Source organism: Podarcis bocagei (genome assembly GCF_964188305.1).
Source record: "Podarcis bocagei genome assembly, chromosome: 4".
Lineage (NCBI taxonomy): Eukaryota > Metazoa > Chordata > Lepidosauria > Squamata > Lacertidae > Podarcis > Podarcis bocagei.
In genome coordinates, this window is record NC_138128.1 from 5,479,555 (window position 1) to 5,495,895 (window position 16,341).

Here is a 16,341-nt window from a genome sequence, read left to right on the forward strand (position 1 = left end):
GGAATCTCAGCTCAAGGATCCCTGACAGCTGGCCATCAAACCTCTGCTTAAAAAACTCCAGTGACAGAGAGTCCACCACCTTCCGAGGGAGTCCACCCATCTGTCTAACAAATCCTACTGTCAGAAAGTTCTTCCTGATGTTTAGTCAGCATCTCCTTCCTTGTAACTGGATTCCATTGGGTCGGGTCCTAGCCTCTGGAGTAGGAAAAAACCAAACTTTTTCGTTTATTTCATAAAATTTATGACTGTAAAAAAACAACAATCACAAAGTGATTTACAAAAGCTAAAACAGTAAAAAAAATTGAAAACGATGTTAAGTTGGAATTTCCTTCCTTGTCATTTGAATCCATCAGCTTGGGTCCTACCCTCCAGAGCAGGAGCAAACAAGCTTGTTCCACTTTCCATGGCCCTTCAGATATCCAAAGGTAGCCATCCTATTATCTCTATGTCTTCTGTTCTTCAGGCTAAACCAGGGGACAGCAAACTTTTTCAGCAGGGGACCGGTCCACTGTCTCAGAGATAACCCAGAAATGCATTTTAAATAAAAGAACACGTTTTACTCATGTAAAAACATGCTGATTCCTGGACTGTCCGCGGGCCGGATTGAGAAGGCGATTGGGCCAGATCCAGCCCCCGGGCCTTAGTTTGCCCACCCATGGGCTAAACACACCTAACTCCTTCAACCGTTCCTCATCAGGCTTGGTTTCCAAACCCTTGATCATCTTGGTTGCCCTTCTCTGCACACCTTCCAGCTTGTCAGGGTCAGGCAGGATATATGATCACCTGTAGCCAACTGATATGAAGAGGTCTTGGCAGCTGGTTTGGTTGATCTCCCTCCTTTGGCCAGAGCGGACGGGTAGCACCCAAGCCAAGCCCTTGCCTTGCATTCATCAGGTCAGCTGTGTGCCAGTTCAAGGACCACTAAAGGCTCGAGAGCCGAATGTTCCCCAGGGACAGAGCAACATGCTCAGAGACAGGATGTGGTGGGGAGAGGGTCTCCCCCATTTATGCGTGGGTGCTTCATTTACTGTAACACGAGGCTGTCTCTGCCGCAGCATGGCCTGGAGGTGTCTTTGCATGTAGGGGGGTGCGTGGCAATCAGACATGGGGGAACCACGTTTGCAGCAGCCGAGAGCTTATTCCACCAAAGATGTGCACACCTTTCAGGTGCCACAGGTTGCTGGGCTGCTGCCTCATTACACTGCAACAATGGGTGCATGGGGTCGCATCAACAGTCGCATCAACAGAGGCTTGGAAGCCAGCGAGGTGAAGGTCGGCTCCCCAGATAGCAGCAAAAGGCGGGGGCTAGAGGAAGAGAAAGGGGGGTGGCACGCAGCTGGGGCCTGCCTGCAGAACGAACCCGGGAATAGATGAGAAAGTGTCCTTTGCGGAGGGGAAAGGGGGAGGGCAAAGCCTCTCATCCAACTCCCGCCCGCCTGCTCTTGCAAAGCAATGTGCACTCTCAGTTACCACTCCTGGCTTATTACGTGGGCTGCTATTAAAATCCTTTTGGGGTGGGGGGGGGCGGGGCAGTGCGGCCAAGGAGCAGCACGCTCCGTCTCTCCATCTGAAAAGCTGTCAATCCCCTCCTTTCCCTGCTGAGCTCCCCGACAAAAAAAAACACAACACACCCCACCACCACCCACCCGCTCCTGAGCGCGGGCTCCATAATAGAACTTAATCATAACAGCCATTAGCTGGGCCGAACGGCGACAATTACTATCTCAGGCAGCAAATCTCTCTCTCTCTCTCTCTCAACCCCCCAATCCGCCAAACCGTGGTTCTAAGCACTAACGCATCCAGCTGGGATAATGGTTCCAGGCTTCCTTGGCAACATGAATTGGGCTCCCTCCGGCCCCACAGCCATTCTGGGGGCGGCGGATTGGGGGGGGGGGGGGAGTTTGCAGAAACTTGCATTCAGGGAGATTCCCCTAAGTGCCGCACCCCCTAAATGCATTTATTTATTTCCTTGCTCCTCTCCACCCACCTGCAAAAGCCCGACAAACAGCAAGCTGTAAGCCAAGAGCACATGCAGGGGGGAAACCCCACCATGGAAGCAGAAGTGAATCTCAGGATTACCCCCATAAATCTGGAGAGCTGAAACCCCAGTGTGTTTGAGTTTCTCTCTCTTGCTGCTTTCTTAGGAGCTGGCTAGATGCAGAATGAAAGGCCAGTTTAGTTTCCACTGGCCGTAGCTGTCTCTCAGCATCACCAACCTCACAAGGTTGTTGTCGTGGGGATTAAATGGGTAGGGGAAGAACCATGAACACTACCTTGAGCACCCTGGAGGAAAAGCTGGGATATGAACGCAACAAAGAAAACTAAATCAATACATATGGAAGTTAAGAAAAATCAATGCCTCCCATTCACTCCAGTGACAAAGAAAGGAATGTGTGCTCATTCCGCAGTGCTGCCTCAACTGGTCCAAAGTCTTCCTTCCTCCTTCCCCAACCTGGGTAGGGTGAGGGAGTCCGGTGGGGAAGGGCTATAGCTGAGCGGCAGAACAGCTGCTCTGCATGTAAGGTAAAGGTTAAGGGACCCCTGACCATTAGGTCCAGTCATGGCCGACTCTAGGGTTGCGGCGCTCATCTCGCTTTACTGGCCGAGGGAGCTGGTGTACAGCTTCCGGGTCATGTGGCCAGTATGACTAAGCCACTTCTGGCAAACCAGAGCAGCGCATGGAAACGCCGTTTACCTTCCCGTCGGAGCGGTACCTACTTATCTACTTGCACTTTGATGTGCTTTCGAACTGCTAGGTTGGCAGGAGCAGGGACTGAGCAACGGGAGCTCACCCTGTTGCGGGGATTCGAACCGCCAACCTTCTGATGTAGAAGTTTCTAAGTTCACACTGCGGCATCTCCAGGCAGGACTGTGAATGTCCCTTGCCCCAGAAGCCAAGCCTGATGAGGAACGGTTGAAGGAGCTGAGTATGTTTAGCCTGGAAAAGAGAGGACTGAGAGAAGATATGATGGCCATCTTTAAATATCTCAAGGGCTGTCAGAAGGAAGGCACAGCAAGCTTGTTTTCTTCTGTTCCGAAGGGCAGGACCTGAACCAACAACTTCAAGTTGTGGGAAAGAAGAATCCCATTAAACAACAGGAAGAACTTTCTGAGAGCCGCTCAGCCCTGGGAGATGGTGGGCTCTCCTTCCATGGAGGTTTTTAAGCAGAGGTTGGGTGGACACCTGTCATGGATGCTTTAGTTGAGAATTCTTGCACTGCAGCCGGGTTGGACTAGATGACCACAGGGGTCCCTTCCAACTCTACTACTCTATGATTCTCTGAAGACCCTGGAGAGCTGCTGCCAGTCTGTGTAGACTGAGTTAGAGGGGGCCTGATGGTCTGACTCAGTATAAGTCAGCTTCCTGCGTTCACACCAAGGAAGGGAACTCCTTGGGTGGGACTCTGAAGGGAGGGGCAGCACAGAGATCACTGTGTGGTTAAGATGCATCCAGCCTCTCCAGGAAACCCTGCAAGATGCCGTCATGCTGGGCTTTGTGCCAGTTCCTCCCTATGGATAGACAACGGCGAGTCCCCAGCATCCTGTCACACGCCAAGGAAGAAAGCCCTGCAGGATAGAGCCATGCAGAGGGAAGGGGAGGGGGCTGCAAACCAGGCAAGCCCACCCAGGAGCAGGATTAGTCCCACAACAAGGGGGCCTGCCCCAAAGCACATCCACTGACTTCCTTGCACAGAAGCGGATCCCCCCTCACTTTGATGGAGTGAACAGAGCCAGAGTTTGGTTCATCTATCAAGCTGGGTGTTGTCAGCACTGACCGCCAGCAGCACTGCAAGGTCTCAGAGGCCGGAAATTGAACCCAGGACCCTGTCCGTGCAAAGCAGCTGCTCTACAACCGAGCGGCAGTAGGCTGGGGAGAGGGTGGGAGTCAACAGCAAAACCTGCCTTGGCTGCGGTTGTTGCTTATTAAATTTATTAGCTGCTTTTTTGCAACTCAAAGCGGCTTACAGCATTTTAAGCAAAGAACAAGCACCTTAGAAAAATCTCACCCACAGAGAAAAAAAAGGGCACTGATAGCTAAGGGCTGGTTAGAAAGGAATGTTTTTGCCTGGCACCTGAAGATACGGTATCTTTGGATAAAGGTTGGCATGTAAACCAAATAAATGACATGCTCACAGATAAAGAACTTTGCCTCCCAGCTGAAAAACTCAACAGGTTATCTAGCTAGCAACCATCGGTCATGACATCCTGCTATCTCCGGGAACCATTGGGGGTTTGGGGGGCAAAAACCAGGTGGTCTCTGGGCACGCTTGGCTTTGCTGCTTTGCAAAACAAATAATACTCCCTGCCACACGCACTGCATTTTGTTGTTCAATAATAATAATAATAACAATAATAAAAATAATACAGTGGTGCCTCGCAAGACGAAAAGAATCCATTCTGTGATTCTCTTCGTCTAGCGGTTTTTTCGTCTTGCGAAGCAAGCCCATTGACAGATTAGCGGATTAGCGCTATTAGCGGCTTTTAGCGGCTTATCTGTTGATCGGATCAGCTGATAAGTGGCTTAGCGGCTTAGAAAAAGGGGGGGCAAGGGAAAAAAACCAGCAGGAACTCGCAAGACATTGTCATCTTGCGAAGCAAGCCCATAGGAAATTCGTTTTGCGAAGCACCTCCAAAACGGAAAACTCTTTCGTCTAGCGAGTTTTCCGTCTTGCGAGGCATTCGTCTTGCGGGGCACCACTGTAATGTGATAGGATTGTTGCAGGGAACTCACCCTGATTTTGCTCCAGGCCTGGGCTGCGAGGCTGACAACCTGGAAAAACATGTGTGGGTGTGCGCAAGCGTGCGCAATCGATTAGGCAGGTAAAAGGGCCTGTCTGTGGGTAACAGACCAGCTTATGAAATGTGTGTGGCGTGTGTGGCGTGTGTGTGTGCATGGAAGGGTGGCCTCCTGCTCTCCCCCCCCCGTCTATTCTGCGCTCAGCGCTGGAGCGCGATTAGCCAGCCGGGGGCGGGGAGCCCACAAGCTGTGATTTTCTCTAATTGTTGTTTTTGCTGAAAGGTAATTAAAATCCCTTTTTATTTCGTGTGTGCTGGAGACCTCGGCGGCTGTGCGGAGAGGGAGGGGAGGGGAGGAGGGGGGAAGTGGCATTTTAAGGTGGGGGGGAGGAAGGAATCCATGGCAGGAAAAGGGGGGGAGCAAAGGAATAAGGGTGCGGGTTGTGTGTGTTTTAAGATGCTGCCCCAGAGACCTCATTCTCTTACAGCCTTGAAATTGTATGTTGGGGGGGGGGGAGAGAGACAAGGACCTGGGAGAGCAGAGTTCGAATCCCCACTTGGCCATGAAGAAGCTCACTAGGTGACCTTGCGCCGGCCACAGCCTCCCTTAGCCTGGGCTCCCTCACAGGGTTATTGTGCTGCTTGGAGAAAAAGTGTGGATAGAAATGTACAACAGGGAGGCAACAGCGCTCTGCACATGCTCAGGAGAAGCCCGTGCCAGACTTTCAGAAGCAGTTCCAAACCACTGGAGGTCTTCTTGCATGCCCCCATCTCTGCAACCCCACCTCTGTCACACAGAAAAAGTACCCTTCCTTTTCCATGCCCTATCTCTCTACTCCCCTCTGCCCCATATTTCTCCACCCACAGTTCCCTGTGCCTCATTTCTCAGATGACTACGCCCCCTCCATTTCTCCCTACCGGCCTTCACTCTTGTCTTTCTGGTATCCTCACCTGTGAGCCCCTGGTCTGTGACCCCAATTTGGAACTTTGGAACTCCCTGCCCTGGGAGATTCCACCGATTATTTCTTAGATAGTACCTCACGGCCACACAAAATAATTTTTCAGCAAGCTCCTTCAGCCCGTCTTTTGGTTGATTTAACCTGCTTTGCTTCCTGTTTAGATTTTTCTTTTTTTCTTTTTGTTCATCTATCTGTTGCTTCATTTTAAATTTGTTTTAGATTGTGTGTGGGTGGTTTTTTTTGTTTTACTCTATGCTTTTAGCTGCCTCGGGTGGTTCCATTTTTAGAACTGGAAAGGCAAGGTATCCGTGATCTTCTAAATAAAACAGACAATCTCACCCACCCAGATTTCAAACCCTCCCCCACTTCTAAACGAAAGAAAGAAAGAAAGAAAGAAAGAAAGAAAGAAAGAAAGAAAGAAAGAAAGAAAGAAAGAAAGAAAGAAAGAAAACCATGTGAATTTTACTGAAATTGTCCAGGAGGCTTACTAGCATCTGATCCAGATATTACAATCAATTCAGACGCTTTACAGAGATAATAAAAACTTATCCATTAAACTTAAAAGCCCACGTCTTTCTGAAATGGAGAGGTGTTAACGCCGACTAGGATGCATGCACGTCTTTTGAGTTTAAATAATTACGGGCGCACACAGAAATTAATTATTAATATTGGCCGGGCGCCTTCGCCGTTTCCATCGCCTGGGAAAAAACTTCCCTGCTAAGTCAGGTCTAACGGCCCTGCCGTTGGGGAGAGGGAGGCATCTGCCTCGGGCGGCAGATGCTGGGAGGTGGAGAGCAGGAGTGTGGGGTTAGACAGCAGAACTGTGTGTGTCCCCCGCCCTGGCCTTGGGTGCACGGTGGGTGCCTCCCCATTGTCGACGATGCGATCAGATTCAATTGCCAGTCTAGCAGCCTTATGGAGATGGACTTGCAGGGGTTGCCATGCTGCCCCTGGGAGCAAAATGACCTGGGTCGGCCTCAGCCGGTGTCCAGGCCGGGCCTCAGCCAAATGAGGCACCCATTGAGTACCCACTTTCTGTTACCCCACAAACTTCCGTCTCCCAGATCCCAGAGAAGGAGAGAGAAAACTCAGGAGCAGGAGAGAAAAAGGTCTTGCCTAATTTATGCTCTTGACAGCAGTTAATTTCAGTGTGTGACCCTCACTGCACTCTGACGGTTATTGGCTACCATAAAAAAGCAAGGGGGCGGGCGGGAGAGACAGAGAGTCTGCGCATGGGCGCAAGGGCCCTCTGAACAATGAATGCTTCACCCTCAATGAGAATAACCCAGGGACTGTAGCTTGAGGAAAGGGCCACAGTTCACACAAAAGGACTCATTTTCAACCCTTGGCATCCCTGGGCAGGGCCAGGAGAGACCCAGGTCGAAACCCTGGAATCACAGAATCATAAAAGTTGAAGGGACGTGAAGGGTCATCTAGTCCAACCCGCAGGCACTGCCGGTCAGTGTTGACAGTACTCAGCTACATGGACTACTGGCCCGACAGCTTGTTAGGTTACTATATTCTTCAAATATCTCAAGGGTTGTCACATGGAAGACAAAGCAAGCTTGTTTTCTCCTGCTCCAGAGGCTGGGAGCCAAACCAACGGATTCAAATGAGAAGAAAGGAGATTCCGACTAGTAAAGGTAAAGGGACCCCTGACCATTAGGTCCTGTCGTGGCCGACTCTGGGGTTGCGGCGCTCATCTCACTTTATTGGCCGAGGGAGCCGGCGTACAGCTTCCGGGTCATGTGGCCAGCAGGACTAAGCCGCTTCTGGCAAACCAGAGCAGCGCACGTAAACGCCGTTTACCTTCCTGTTGGAGCGGTACCTGTTTATCTACTTGCACTTTGACGTGCTTTCGAAGTGCTAGGTGGGAAGGAGAAGGGACTGAGCAACAGGAGCTTACCCCGTTGCGGGGATTCGAACCGCCGACCTTCCAACTGGCAAGCCAAGAGGCTCAGTGGTTTAGACCACAATGCCACCTGCGTCCCTCCTGTAGAATCATAAGGTAAAGGTAAAGGGACCCCTGACCATTAGGTCCAGTCATGGCCGACTCTGGGCTTGCGGCGCTCATCTCGCTTTACTGGCCGAGGGAGCCGGCGTACAGCTTCCGGGTCATGTGGCCAGCATGACTAAGCCGCTTCTGGCGAACCAGAGCAGCGCACGGAAACGCCGTTTACCTTCCCACCGGAGTGGTACCTATTTATCTACTTGCACTTTGGCGTGCTTTCGAACTGCTAGGTTGGCAGGAGCAGGGACCGAGCAACGGGAGCTCACCCCGTCAAGGGGATTCGAACCACCAACCTTCTGATCAGCAAGTCCTAGGCTCTGTGGTTTAACCCACAGCACCACCCACTTCCCCTCCACAGCACCACCCGCAGGAATAACTTTCTGATGGCAAAAGCTGCTCAAGAGTGGAACAGACTCTCCTTCCTTTGTAAGCAAGGTTGAAGCATCGGTCATGGATGCTTTAGTTGAGATTCTTGCACTGCAAGGGGTTCAGCACCCAGTATTTTTAACACCCAGACGACAGTCCTACACACTCAGCACGTTAACTGTGGTCCCAGAAGGTCCTTCTCTCATGATTCCACCATTGCAACTTTTCTAACATTCACACAAACAAACACATACCAACGAAGGTACAGTCCTCAATCTTTTCCTTCATGCTTCCAGGTCTCCACATTGCTATTTTAAACAGCACACTTTATGAGGAAATAATCACAGGAACAGTTGTAATAATAATAATAATAATAATAATAATAATAATAATTCTCCTCCAAGGAAGGAGTTGGGTTGCTGGCGGCACTGATGCTGGCCAATAGGCGCCTTCCACAGTTGGCGTCTACCCCTACTTCAAACTGGAACTTTCTGAAAAAACCTGCAGGAACCACTTTGCAAAGTTCGCACCGGAAACAAACAAGACACCTTTGCATCAAATTCGTTTCATGGCACTTTGAATCCTCCAAAACATTACTCATCTTGGTTTTCCCAGTGTGGTGTAATGGTTAAGACTGTCGGACGAGGATGTGAGAGACCAGGGTTCAAATCCCCACTCGGGCCATGAACAAGACAGGGTGACCTTGGGCTGGTCCCTGCCTCTTAACCTAACCCAGTTCATGGGGTTGTTGTGGGGATTAAATGAGGATAACCACGTACAAAACACCCTCAGCATGGTGGAGGAAAGGTGAGAGATAGATTCAATAAACAGAGCTGCAGAGTTGGAAGGGACCCTGAGGGTCACCTAGTCCAACGCTGCTTCAATGCAAGAAATTAATCACAAATAAACAATGCAAGCTCTCGCCTGCACGCAGGGCTGCAGCTGAGTAAATCCCAGCTAAGAAAAGGAAAGGAAGAGGGACGCTGTTCCAGGAATGCTGCTCCACGCCACTCCCCACTGTCTCCTGCTCCCCTTGGTTTAATTACCACTAATGTAAACTGTGCTCCATAAAAACGGCTGGCACTCGGCCCCGAGAAGCCGAGCAGGACAAGTACCATAAATTCACTGCAAAGAGCAGAATGCAGTCTGGGTTCTCTGCTCTCTCTCTCTCTCTCGCCCCCCAGTCCCCCCCCCTACCGGCAATCCTTCCCTTTCCCCCTTCTTGGCTAAAAACGGTATTTGCTCAAGGGCAAAAGCTTTTTAAACAGGATCATAAATGCTTATTACACGGGCGATGTGCTCGGCTTGATGGGATTAGCTAGGGGGAGAAATTGATCACCAGGCCCTACGCTCCCCCCACAGAGAGAAAGAGAGAGAGAGAGGAGGGACCACTGGAGGCAGGGGAGTGGGGGGGGGAGGTGATTTCCCTGAGCTGCTCACCAGCGGGTGGACTGGCTTTTCTGCAAGCAAGGAGAGGGAGAGAAAGTCGGGGGGGGAGTACCTCCTCCCCATCCATCTACCCGCGCCCCCCAATCCCCGCCAGCAGTATTTCAGACAGCCCCAGGCAGGCGCACTCACCTTGCAACATGCAACAAGCATTTTACCCGCCTGGAAGACCCATATGAAGGGTGCAGGGGGGGTCAAGGGGAAGGCAGAGTTACAGGAGCAGAGGAAGAAGCCGTATGGAGAGTCAAAGAGGAGGCTGAGAGGTGTTCTAGGCACCACAATTTAAGGATGTTGAGAAGCTGGAAAGAGTGCAGAGGAGGGGGACCAAGATGATAGAGGGGCTGGAAACCACGCCTTATGAGGAACCGTTGAAGGAACTGGGGTGTTTATCCTGGAAAAGAGCTGCATAAGGAGTCTGAGACAAGGCTCTCTTCGACCCCAGAAAGCTGGCAACTGCCAGAAGAAGCAACAGAGCCTTTGCACCATGGTGCTGTTTTCCAAAAGGGCTGCCCTTCCCATATGAACTGACTGCTTGTGCCATAGAACTTCCTTCCCAGATCTCTCTAGGTGAAGGTAAAGGGACCCCTGACGATTAGGTCCAGTCATGACCAACTCTGGGGTTGCGGCGCTCATCTCGCTTTACTGGCCAAGGGAGCCGGCGTACATCTTCCAGGTCATGTGGCCAGCAGGACTAAGCCGCTTCTGGCGAACCAGAGCAGCGCATGGAAATGCCATTTACCTTCCCGCCGGAGTGGTACCTACTTATCTACTTGCACTTTGAAGTGCTTTCAAACTGCTAGGTTGACAGGAGCAGGGACCGAACAATGGGAGTTCACCCCGTCACGGGAATTCGAACCACCGACCTTCTGATCGGCAAGTCCTAGGCTCTGTGGTTTAACCCACAGTGCCACCCGCGTCCCTCCCAGATCTCTCTAGTGCCTAGCAAAACGCCACACCTCCAGAACAAACCTCCCGGTTTAAGAAGGCTTTTTGCACATGCAAACAATGGTAATTCTGTTTAGAACTTCAGTTATTTTATTGGCTAGTGCATATGTTTGGTTTTACGACTGTGTTTAACGTTTGCACACGATTGCTATAGTAGGTCTCTGCCTTGATTTGTAGGCTGTTGTGAGAGCCCGTGAGCTGAGAAAGGAGGAACAGAATTTCCTATACATCCTCCTCTCTTTCCTCCAAATACCTTTCTCAAAACTGTTGCTCTACGAAGCAACTATGGCGAATCTCAGGCTTAGGGTCTGAATGTGGCCCTCGATGAGCCTCTACCTGGCCCTCGGGACACTCCCCTGGCCGCACCCCTAACTACCTCTGCTTCACACTCCCCCTTGAATGTTGACAGTCCTTGCCAGGTAGAGGACAGTGAGGTACGGTGTGTTTATGCAGAAACTAGGTAAAATTTACATCTGCTGTCCCGCCCACTTTTGCCTCTGGCCCCACCCACCTCTGACACATGACATCATGTGACATCCCCCCCCCAAAAAAAAATGCCCAGAAGGAAGCATGACGCCCAGGCTGCAAGAAGCTCCCCACCCTGACTCAAGCAGCTAGTCCTCACACTTCACAGACTTGTCCACCAGATTCTCACTCGCCCTCAGCCTACGGGGCTCATGGTTGGTTTTCACACAAGGTGAATGTAATAATATAATAATAATTTATTATTTGTACCCTGCCCATCAGACTGGGTTACCCCAGCCACTCTGGGAGGCTTCCAACATATATAAAAAAATAATAAAACACAAACATTAAAGTTTCCTCATACATGGCTGCTTCCAGAGGCCTTCTAAAAGTCAAATTGTTGTTTATCTGTTTGACATCTGATGGGAGGGCATTCCAGAAAGTAGGTGCCACCACCAAAAAGGCCCTCTGCCTGGTTCCTGGTAACCTCACTTCTCTCAGTGAGGGAACCACCAAATGGCAGTTGGCACTGGACCTCATTGTCTGGGCTGAGCGATTGGGGTGGAGACTCTCTTTCAGGTATACAGTGGTACCTCAGGTTACAGACGCTTCAGGTTACAGACACTTCAGGTTACAGATTCTGCTAACCCAGAAACAGTATCTTGGGTTAAGAACTTTGCTTCAGGATGAGAACAGAAATCATGCTCCAGTGGTGCGGTGGCAGCGGAAGGCCCCATTAGCTAAATTGGTACCTCAGGTTAAGAACAGTTTTAGGTTAAGAACGGGCCTCCAGAACGAATTAAGTTCTTAACCTGAGGCACCACTGTACTGGGCCAAAGCTGTTTAGGGCTTTAAAGGTCAGCACCAACATTTTGAATTGTGCTCAGAAATGGACTGGGAGCCAATGTAGGCCTTTCAGGACTGGTGTAATATGATCCTGGCGCAACCCCCAACTCCTACATGCAAGAGCCCCACATACCTGAAGTTTGGGGCAGACGCCCACTCGAGTGCAAGGCAGGCCAAATCCACAGTGGCATAGACCAGCAGGAAGAAGATGGTGACCACAGCGGCAATGGTGTTGAGCTTGCCAGAGAAGAGAACCAGCTGCAAGGGATGGAGAACAGAGAGGCGGTGAGAGACAGAAGACGGAAGACTACAGACTCCAACAGCGCAGGTAAAATACAGGTGATGGAGGGCTTTGCTTACTTAAAATCTTTATGTACAGCAGGTTCAATAATTGTTTGCAGAACTGGCTCCCAAATTGGGTGGTATTTCCCCCCTGGGCGGGGTGGGATTTCGGGGGGGAGGCAAGGGGGTTGCAGGGAGTTGCAAATGGTTATTAGACTCCGAATCAAGTTCATCCATTTTGTTGAATTAATTAAACTAAACAGTTTTAATTGGATTCTGAATGAATGTGCAATTAATTGCTACTGTTTTATTGGGTTATTATCTTCCTTAGTGGGTCATGCAGGCTATTTATTCTGCTATTTTTATAGCGAAGGGGGCGCTGAGTTTGTGGAACCAAGGGGTACTTGGCTCAGAAAAGTTTGGGAGCCACTGTTTTGTGGGAGTATGCTGTAATAATTATTATTAAGGAAGGAACATTAGGAAGAACGTTATGACGGTAAAAGCTGTTTGACACTGGAACAGACTCCCTCTCCTTCCTTGGAGGTTTTTAAGTAGACGTTGGATGGCCATCGGTCATGTATGATCTAGCTGAGATTCCTGCATTGCAGGGGGTTGGGATAGATGACCCTTGGGGGTCCCTCCCAACTCTACAGTTCTATGATTCAATAGTTAAAACACTGGACACAAAAGCAGCTTACTTGGGAAACAATTCAGCAGCCAAAACCTTCTCCCTCTCATCAAGTTGCTCTACAAACAGCCGCACAAAATATTTCATAGCATTTATTTTACCCCTTGCATTTCTTCCAATAATGAACAGGTGTGTCTGCGTGGATCCCAATTCTAAACAACATCCTTTCTGCCCTTATTTTGGCATTATTATTTTTTAACAACATTATTTTTAAAAACCCATTATCTGCATGAAAATTCACATTTAAACACGCATTTTGTTTCATTCCTCTGCTTGGTCCAGGAACCCTCGTGACCCCTGCAGGTGCTGGCTCCACTGTAGACTTCTGGATTATTATTATTTATATATTGCCCTATACCCGGGGGTCTCAGGGTGGTTCGCAGAATAAAATCAAGATATAAAACCACAAAATACCTAATCAAAATAAAAACAGCAACCCAATACCCCCCCAAGAAAACAAAAAAACACATTTTAAAAGGGCATGGGTTGTAAATCGGATCAACCAAATGCCTGGTTAAAGAGGAACATTTTTGCCTGGCAACTAAAGGTGTATAATGAAGGCGCCAGGCGAACTTCCCTGGGGAGAGCGTTCCACAGACGGGGAGCCACTGCAGAGAAGGCCCCGTTCTCGTGTTGCCACCCTCCCTCCTCTCTTGCTTCTGCTTCTGACTCTGATTCTGAGCTTCTCTCTGCCACAGCCTCTTCCTGCTCACTAAACCCTGTTACCTCTTCAGCTTCCGACACCACCTCCTCCCAATCTTCTCCGTCCTCTCCCTGTGACCACTCAGTGTCATCCCACCACCAATCCCCAGGCTCTGAGTCTTCTTCCCTTGGGGGGGGGGGTTCCCCAGCTAGTTCCTCCCAGCATTCCTCTGCATTCAACCAGTCCGTGACACATATACATGTACCGTATTTTTCGCTCTATAACACACTTTCCCCCCTCCAAAAATCAAGGGGAAATGTGTATGCATCTTATGGAGTGAATGCAGGCTCCTTGGCTTCAGCGATAGCAACGCGAAGCCTCCAAAGTGCAGAGAGAGCGCTCCCACCGCACTCCGGAGGCTTCGCGTTGCTTTCGCTGAAGCTTGGGGAGCGAGAGGGGTCGGTGCGCACTGACCCCTCTCGCTCTCCAGGCTTCGGGGATAGCTGCCTGAAGCCTTCGGAGCACAGTGGGAGCTCCCACTGTGCTCCGGAGGCTTTGGGTTCCTTTTGCTGAAGCCGGGAGAGCAAGACTCTCCTGGTTTCAGCAGAGAGGGAGAGCTGCGCAGCGCCCCTTCAGCCAAGCGGGAGGAGAAATGGAAGGGGCTCCGTTTCTCCTGCCGCTTCGCTGAAGGGGCGCTGAGCAGAGAGGGGGAGAATATTTTTTTTCTTGTTCTCCCCCTCTAAAACAAGGTGCGTCCTATGGTCGGGTGCGTCCTATAGAGCGAAAAATACGGTATGTCTGGCAAAGGGCATGGCCAGGCAGTTCTGGAGAGCCACTGCAAGTCAGTGTAGACAACACTGAGCAAAATGGACCAGGTGCCTGGCTTGGAATCAGGCAGCCTCCTATGCAGGATATGGGAATGTGGATTTGACTCCGCACCCCCCAATGGTGTGGGATCCAAAGCAGCTCAGCTCAGGAGGGCCGTTCACAGAGCCTCTTTTAAAGAGTCCTGGGGGGGACATCAGAAAAACTGCTTCAGGATCTTCCAGCAGCGATTTAGCACTGAGCTACAGCTGGTGAAGAGCAGAGTGCCCTAATTGGGGGGGGGGGTGTGGAGAGGACAAAAGCCCTTCCAGCAGAGCTCAAGGAGGAAAGAGGCAGAGTGAGCTGGCAGTGCAAATGTACCCTTAGTCATACTAGAGGAGGCTGCTGGAACATCAAGATGCTTGGACACACAGAGAGATAGAGAACACCTTGGTAACTGGCTGCGATATTGCTCACTACATCTGTGAGCAGGAAAAAGTTCCCAGAACAGAACAATGGGGGGGGGGGGGTTGGATGAGCAAACACTTGAGGTTGAAGGCGCCTTTGTGCAATGCATCTGATCGCTTTGCAAATAAACAGGCAGGGCACCGGTGGAGGGAAGCACGCAGCGCCACAAGGCAAAAGACTCCCCTCCAGGGCAGCCTTTCTCAACCTGTGGGTCCCCAGATGTTGTTGAACTACAACTCCCATCACCCCTAGCTAGCAAGGCCAGAGCTCAGGGATGATGGGAGTTGTAGTCCAACAACATCTGGGGACCCACAGGTTGAGAACCGCTGCCCTAGAGAGAGCAACAAGGAGCAGCTCCCATCAGGCTCCTTTCCCTTGACTGGCATCAGCAGGCTGCAGCAGTGGGAAATATGGGGGAAGTGGGGTAGGTTTGCGGGTATGGCAGAAGGAGACAGGATCTGCCCATGCGATGCCCACCTGGTGGAAACTGTAGCTTACATGGCCCTTAAATGTAAAAGGTATGATGATCTCCACCAACAATTTCCAGACCATCTATGTATTCCAACATGGAAACCAGAAACAGAGGTTATACGCTTCTTATTACAGGGGAGAGACCAGGAGCTCACCAAGACAGTAGCTAAGTTCCTCTATTTGATTTTTTTGTCGCCGAAGTATGCTGCAGGATCCTGCCCTTGCTGGAAACCCACAGATATGAAACAGATTGCTCACCTCTTCTTCTCTTCGGCAAATGACTGTACTTTTGAAATGGCGACGAGATCGCACTGGCCTATTTATTCTGTTTGTATTATGTGCTGCCAATAAAGGTTACTTGAATAAAAAATATATATGGGGAAAGTGGGGCTCATTTCCTCTTGTCCCCAAACTGCTTCCATTACAGCCACTGATTATGTGAACTACTCTTTAATATTAACAATCGGTGCCTGGGTTTGTGTGATGGCCTGGGATTCGGACTCGGATTCTGAACCTGAGGGATCCCAGCCTACACAGGATCCCCCGCCTCCAGAACCAGCTGGGGAATGAGCCTGAAGGGTCCTCACCTGTGCTGGATCCTCAGGTGCAGGCACCAGCTGAGTCTGCTCTGGCTCCTGAGGTGATGGAGGACCCATTGCCTGCAGGTGCTCCACTCTCAGCCCCGTCAGGGGAAGCGGAGGTTGCCTCTGGGTCCAATAACCCTCCAGCCTCTCCTGAGCTGCAGAGGCTCAGGGCAGAGAGGCGGAGGGGACTAAGTTCCCGCAGGAGGAGTGCTCGCCTCCAGGCCAGGAGAGGCGAGTCAGCAGAGGATCGGGGCCACCCTATGCCTTGGGGGAGATAAAAGCCGGCCAGCCCCAGTCCCAAGTTGTGGGAGCAACGTTGTTGGTAGCCTGTTCCTGCCTGGACCCTGTCCTGCTTTCCTGCCTGAGCTCCTGACCTGCCCTGGCTCCCTGCTTGCATGCCTGTTCCTGACTTCACCCGGCTCCCTGCCCTGCACCCAGCTTCAGCTACTACGGACTGCCTCCACCTTTGACCACAGACCGGACTTGGACCTCGCCTCTCGGGTAACCCACAGGACCAGCACAGTTTTCCCTGCTTGCCTCGCTGATGTGGTCCGAAGGAAAGCAGAGCAATGTGTTTGGCACCAGCTTGGCTTGCAGGAGTTGCTGGAAGGAGACCTTCCCCTCCA

At 50.9% G+C, this 16,341-nt stretch overlaps 1 protein-coding gene across 2 annotated transcripts in view; it reads right to left on the reverse strand.

Annotated features, from left to right (window-relative positions):
• The window catches only part of LOC308584873 (solute carrier family 12 member 9-like), a 102,234-nt gene that overhangs the window by 35,667 nt on the left and 50,226 nt on the right, over positions 1-16,341 (reverse strand). For both annotated transcript variants that reach the window (XM_081190123.1, XM_081190122.1), the window contains exon 9: positions 11,909-12,033. In XM_081190123.1, the coding sequence (XP_081046249.1) occupies positions 11,909-12,033 (125 nt within the window). The remainder of the gene's footprint in view (positions 1-11,908; positions 12,034-16,341) is intronic.